At 42.9% G+C, this 6,341-nt stretch overlaps 2 protein-coding genes across 6 annotated transcripts in view; one reads left to right on the top strand and one right to left on the bottom strand.

Moving 5' to 3' along the window:
- The first annotated feature begins 1,703 nt into the window (after nucleotides 1–1,703).
- Crh (corticotropin releasing hormone) lies at nucleotides 1,704–4,038 on the top strand. Its single transcript, XM_004842116.3, has 2 exons — nucleotides 1,704–2,064; nucleotides 2,829–4,038. Exon 2 carries the CDS (start codon nucleotides 2,843–2,845, stop codon nucleotides 3,425–3,427), a length of 585 nt encoding a protein of 194 aa, XP_004842173.1. The 5' UTR covers nucleotides 1,704–2,064; nucleotides 2,829–2,842; the 3' UTR covers nucleotides 3,428–4,038.
- A 1,302-nt stretch (nucleotides 4,039–5,340) lies between these two features.
- The window catches only part of Trim55 (tripartite motif containing 55), a 48,723-nt gene continuing 47,722 nt past the window's right edge, over nucleotides 5,341–6,341 (bottom strand). For all 5 annotated transcript variants that reach the window (XM_087190408.1, XM_004842118.4, XM_087190409.1 and 2 more), the window contains one exon: nucleotides 5,341–5,803. In XM_087190408.1, coding sequence (XP_087046534.1) covers nucleotides 5,793–5,803 — 11 coding nt within the window. In that variant the 3' untranslated portion in view covers nucleotides 5,341–5,792. The remainder of the gene's footprint in view (nucleotides 5,804–6,341) is intronic.

Genomic DNA, 6,341 nt, shown 5'->3' with positions numbered 1-6,341 from the left:
TGGGAGAAAGATCTGAAGGGATGTGAGGTTAAGTCAGAACCCAAAACGTGTTGCATGAGCTCTGGAGGAACCTCTCAGATTTTCCCAGCTAAACTTCCAGTTATATCCTTTCCCTAGGTCCTCATCTGTATCCATTTACCTGGAACTTTCCCTTCTAAGCCTATTTTCACCCCTAGATTAGCATCCAAGCTTGAAATAGCTAATGGAGACAAAAGAGAGGTCATAAAGGAAAGTAAGCAAAAATGTTGCAATCTATTTCAACTTAAAAAGCTCACAAAATCAAAAACTAAGGTTCTCTTTGCCTCTGTACCAACATCAAACACAGCTTTCCCGTAGAAATTCAACCATTTGCCATAATGATCTTCTATTAACAGAATGCATCTTTTCCAATACACATATTTCTCTGTTGTCTTTGAGTCAGAAGTACATTCCACAATGCAATGATCCAACTGAGAGCTTACTTCTCAGGAAACTGTCATATTTCTTAACTTACCTACCTTTTGTTTCAAAGAGCAGTTGTGGATTAGCATAGACCCCAAATCAGAGTTGAAATATATATTATTACATTAGCTACAAAGGAAGCAGAAAAGGTAACCAGCAATGAGGAACAGGAAATTTCTGATAAACAACTATAGTGGTTATCTGGAAGCTGAATTGAATCTCAGACACAGGAATTTGCAATTGCATTTTCAATTGCAGATTTAAAGGTAACTGCCTCCCACTTATGTGATAGTGTCAATTTAACTCAAAATTTGAGCATGGCTTTGTAGGTTTAGCATTCTATTCTGTAATAATGTCAGAGAGCATTTATGAGGATCACATGGAGTACATTTGATTTAGAAAAAGAAATGATGGAAAAGAGCAATGGGCCACCCCTGATATGTATGCTACCATGAATGTTGATTGATGGTGAAATAAATGAGACTGGGTTTTTACAGAGTTAGTATTCATCAATGAAAATCTGCATGTGATATTTTTTAGCTGTATTGTCATTGGGTTTGAATTCAATAGACAAAAAATCCACAACTAATTTTAGATTTTAGAGAGGGGAGACACAAGAGGAGCAGTGAGACTCTATGGGAAGCTGAGATCTCTGCAGCAACATTGACTGACCCTTGCTAACATCCCTCCATCATTGGAGTAGCCCGTGTCATCATTTAAGAGATGTGAGCTGTTTTTCAAGACACTGGCCTTGTGTCTGCAGACTCATAACTCCTTTTTCTGCTCTTGAGAGGAAAAAGCAGAGAAAAGCCTAAAATCAGGACATCTCTGCACACACATTTCCTGGTTCTTCAATCTTTCCCAGGCAGAAAGATGGTGGGACTTTTTGTCCATACGAAAGAGGTATTTTCAGATAACCAGATGTTGCCTGAGAAAACTGGCCAGAGAAGATAGGAAAAGGTGTGATCATGGGGGTCCTGATCCATCCCCTCTAGCTATCAGTTACTTTCCTAGCAGGACAGGATAGTAGAACTCCCTTCCTTCCCTCTTCCCCTTCCTCTTCTTGCCCATTTGCTGTTTTTTTTTCACACCCCCGCCCCAACCCTCAATTTGGCCTTCTGTAGTAAGAGGTCAGTATGTTTTCCACACTTGGGAAATTTCATTCAAGAATTTTTGTCAATGGACAGTCATAAGAAGCCCTTCCATTTTAGGACTCGTTGACGTCACCAAGGAGGCGATAAATATCTGTTGATATAATTGGATGTGAGATTCAGTGTTGAAATAGCAAAACTGTCCCTCGCTCCTTGGCAGGGCCCTATGATTTATGCAGGAGCAGAGGCAGTACGCAATCGAGCTGTCAAGAGAGCGTCAGCTTATTAGGCAAATGCTGCGTGCTTTCTGAAGAGGGTCGACATTATAAAATCCCACATCAGGCTCTGGTGTGGAGAAACTCAGAGCTCAAGTACGTTAAGAGACTGAAGAGAAAGAGAACAGACAAAGGCAAGGAGAAAGAGAGTAGGAACAGAAACAAAAGGGAAGAAAACCTCCTTTAGAGAAAGCCCCGGAGCCGGCCCTCTGCAGAGAGGCGACTGCGCCTGGCTCACCTGCAAAGCGCCTGGGAAGGTAGGGAACGCCTGGACAGAAACGCGCCACCAACTTTGAGCTGCCTGAGCTGCTGCGTTGTGCGCGGCGGTGCCAGCTTCCTTGCGTGTGTGTGTGTGTGTGTGTGTGTGTGTGTGTGTGTGTGTGTGGTGGTTGTGTTGTGGTTGTTGTTGCTACTGACTGTGCTTTAAAACTCCAATACTAGCTGGGACTTGTCAGGAGCAAACTTAGACGGCTGCTCATCATCCCCCGAACTGCCAGTTAGTCCTCGCTGTCTGGGTAAAGGATCCCCCACCCCACTCTGACCCACATCGACCCTGACACTTAAGGAATTAAGGGCAGGGATGGAGAGAGAAGGAGGAACTAGTTCTTCTTTTGGAAGAATATGCTGAAATTCCGCAAGGGGACCGAGCAAAGCGGACGAGACCTTAAATTTGTGCCTCTTTTGTAGGCTCAGGAGAAGTTGCTTTTGGAGATAGATTTTGGGGATGGTTAGGCAGAGGACTCAGGGACTGTGCCTTCGAGGTCACAAAAGAAGTGTCCCACTTGCGCGGCGAGGGGATGAGGTTTGACGCGCAGCCTAGCAGGCGTCCCATTTCCTGCCCCCGCGAGTCTCAGACAGCGGCTTCAGCACCGCGGACAGCGGCCGCTCGACCCCTGGGGGCGGGAGTGGCGTCTCGCGGTGTCCGCTCGGGAGAGCCCTGGCCGCACCTTCCCGTGGAGCTAAACCCTGACCAACTTTCTTTCTCTCTTCCCTTCTCTCCTCCTCCTCCCCTCTGCCGCAGCCAGCGTCCCTAACATGCACCTGCCGCTGCTCGTGTCCGCGGGCGTCCTGTTGGTCGCTCTCCTGCCCTGCCCGCCCTGCAGGGCCCTCCTCAGCCGGGGGCCCGTCCCGGGCGGCCGACAGGTCCCGCAGTCCCCCCAGCCCTTGGATTTCTTCCAGCCGCCGCCTCAGCCCGAACAGCTCCAGCCGCCGCAGTCTCGCCCCATTCTGCTCCGCATGGGCGAAGAATACTTCCTCCGCCTGGGGAACCTCAACAAGAGCCCTGCTGCCCGCTTCTCACCCGGCTCTTCGCCTCTCGCGGGCGGCAGCCGCCTCTCGTCGGACCAGAGAGCCGCCAACTTTTTCCGCACCTTGCAACAGCTACCGCTCTCTCGGCGCTCGCTCGACAGCTCCTCGGGTCCCGGGGAGGGGAGCCGCGGCGAGAGCGCTCTCGGTGGCCACCAGGAGGCACTGGAGAGGAAGCGACGGTCCGAGGAGCCTCCAATCTCCCTGGATCTCACCTTCCACCTTCTCCGAGAAGTCTTGGAGATGGCCAGGGCCGAGCAGTTAGCGCAGCAAGCCCACAACAACAGGAAACTGATGGAGATTATTGGGAAATGAAATGCATTTGGCTGAAATGTTCCCGCGTTTAGTACAAAAAAAAAATTAAAATACAGCATTCTGTACCATAGTGCTGCTCTGATATCATTTGTTTATTTTTCTATAGCTTGAAACATAGAAAATGTACAGGGAGAGATTCTGTACCCCTTAATTAGCATGCAAAGTGTGTACACGTGCAGTGACAACGCAATGCCATTTGTATCGTTCACTTTTAGTTTCCATGTCCAGGTGTCTTTATAGTTGTGTTAAAAAACAAAACAAAACAGTAGAATCAGGAGAAAACATTTTGAAGAAGCAGACGAAAATTGCCCTATTGTTTTTCTAGTAATCAGAGCCAAAGAGAACACCATTCTCTTGAGTAGTGGGTAAGACCCAATGTGTAAGCTCTTTGAGTCAACTTTTTTCTTGTAAACGTTTCAGTAATAAAACATCTTTCCATTCCTTGGTCAATTTGGTTGTGTAAGAGAATGTTGAATATTTATTTATATTTTTAATAAAAGCTGCAAAGGTTATTGTACTTTTATTTTTTCTCCTTCGGTGCTCATAGCTCCTAGTTTTCTCCAAACTGTCTCTAGCACCAAAAACAAACAAAAATTTCACAGTACCCCGAATCTGCCTGTTATTTTATTTTCTACTATTTTCAGTGGCTCAAACAGAAGCTGTAATTTCCTTGGGCTCACCTGTGTACCTCAGATTAGTTTTCTGAGTCTATGTTATATAATTTGGGAAACTGCTTTCAACCCTAAAACTTGGTGATTTTTATAAATAGAAGATCAAATCATAATGCAAATAATATTTAACCCTGATTAATTATAAAATGTGAAATAACTGGGGAGAGAGGAGAAGAATGAAAAGAGAAGAAGTGAGGCAGGCATTGCTCCAAACTATGTATATACCCGAGACGCTGCATTGTTTTTCTATGACAAAGGCTCACTTTATCAAGCTACTACTTTGGTACCATAAGAGTGTTTTTGTAAACTATTTTCTAATGAATACTTTTAATAGAGAAACTTGATAGCATTTCAACTAGCATAAACAACTAAATTTAGTTGATATAAAATAGCACTTGGGAGAATTGTTATTGTAAAGGACATTTTGACTTTAGTAGCTGCACAAATACGCTCCACATTTATGTCTATGCCAACCATAATCAATTTGATTCTTAGGAATATGAATTGTCTTTATTCACCTTTAAAATGAGACAGCACATCTAACTAGTTTTAAAATTTATTTGCCCTTTTTAGTTTAGTTATAGCTTAAAAACGTCAACCAAATGATTAATACCCCCAAATTAATTTATATGTATGAAGATGCTTCTTTTCTCGAGGCCCTTAGAGCACACTTGACTAATGGATTACTAAGATAATATGGAACACCAAATAAGTCATTATAAGACTAAGGTTTTTAAAACAGCATTTATTTAAGAGTTCATACAGAGTAAAGTTACAGATATGTTCTGAAGGAGGCATTATAGTGGGACAAATAAAGCATGATTTAAATATATGTAATACGTGATGTGATATATTTGTTCTACAGTTTACCAAATTGGTATAGGAGAAAGTAGACAGTTTCTGTTGGGAGGTATTTTTCAGATAAAGGACTTGATATATGAACATCTAAAACTAAGATTAGAAAAATATCACAAGAGATGTCCTAAGCCTTCAGTCTTCCGAACTTTAAAAATGTTGTTAAATTCAAAGAACATTTCTGGATATACATCCAGTGACATCTTATAGAAAAGAGAAAAACTTTGCAAATCATTTTCATAGCTTTGGTCAATGATTTACCTTTTATCCATATACATATATTGATAAACCAGTCACTTCTGAATTGACATTGAATTTCACTGATCACCTGCATTGTTAGAGGAAAGGAAATAAGTGCTGCTATGATAACCAAAAGTCAGTGCCTACTGGAGACAAGAGTGCAGTACCCAGTTTTTTCAACACTTGCCACTTTTAACTGACACACACGCATATCACACCCACAGGCCCTTCGTAGTATTTCCCACATAATAAAAATTTTTCACAAGATCCAGTTTCCTTTATCCCACTGCTTTCTGCAATTATTTTCTGAAAGAATTAATTTCCTCAGTGTTAGGTAAGTCACCTGGAATTAAAGACTCTTTTTTCTTTCAGAAATCCTGTCCAGAGATCCCATTTATCATCTGCATTGTGTTCATTTCACCTAGGTTCCCTGCTGCCTGTGCACATCACAGCCAGGCAGACAGAGAGGCAGCCGTTGGAATGAACGTCATTCATTCAGGGAGTTCAACCAGGAGAAGGAGAAGACATGCCGAGCTGGCTCTGAATCAGCTCCACTTCCACTCCCTGAAGCTGCAGCCTGTCCCTGGAGGGGAGGGGCCTCAGAGCCAATCTGCAGTACAAAGAAGTGTGCATCAGAGGAAGAAGAGGCTGGTAACTGGGAGACTGACCCAGTCACTTTTCTACTGAGGAGGAAGGACAATAATAATAATTACATGAAACATAATTATTATCAAGGACAGAAAGCAAGCTCAGGTTATCTTGGCTATCATCAAGAGCCATGGAAGTAATTTACACTCATGATCCAAAGCAGGGCAACACTAATGCATGCATGCAGTGGAGGGAAGTGTTTTGGACAGACAGTCCAGGCTATTCTTCTTCTTCTTCTTTTCAAGTCTACTTGTACATGTACTGAAATGAAAGTCTTATTGAAGCTTATGGAAATCTGGGTTTAGAAAAATTTTCAGAATTAAAAAAATTCTCTAGGATTGTAGCTCCATAGTACAACATTTTCTCAGAATAGAAAGGCCTTGGGTTTCATTCCCAGTACCAGAAAAAGAAAAAAAAATCCTTAAAGACATTGCTATACCACATGACATTACAGGACACAATATAAACTTTTCACTGCTGAAGTACAATGTTTCCACTAC

This window comes from Heterocephalus glaber, unplaced genomic scaffold (genome assembly GCF_053883595.1).
Source record: "Heterocephalus glaber isolate CG9 unplaced genomic scaffold, H.glaber_assembly_v1.0 deba00001553, whole genome shotgun sequence".
Taxonomy (NCBI): Eukaryota; Metazoa; Chordata; class Mammalia; order Rodentia; family Bathyergidae; genus Heterocephalus; species Heterocephalus glaber.
This window is presented reverse-complemented; position numbering and strand designations above follow the sequence as displayed.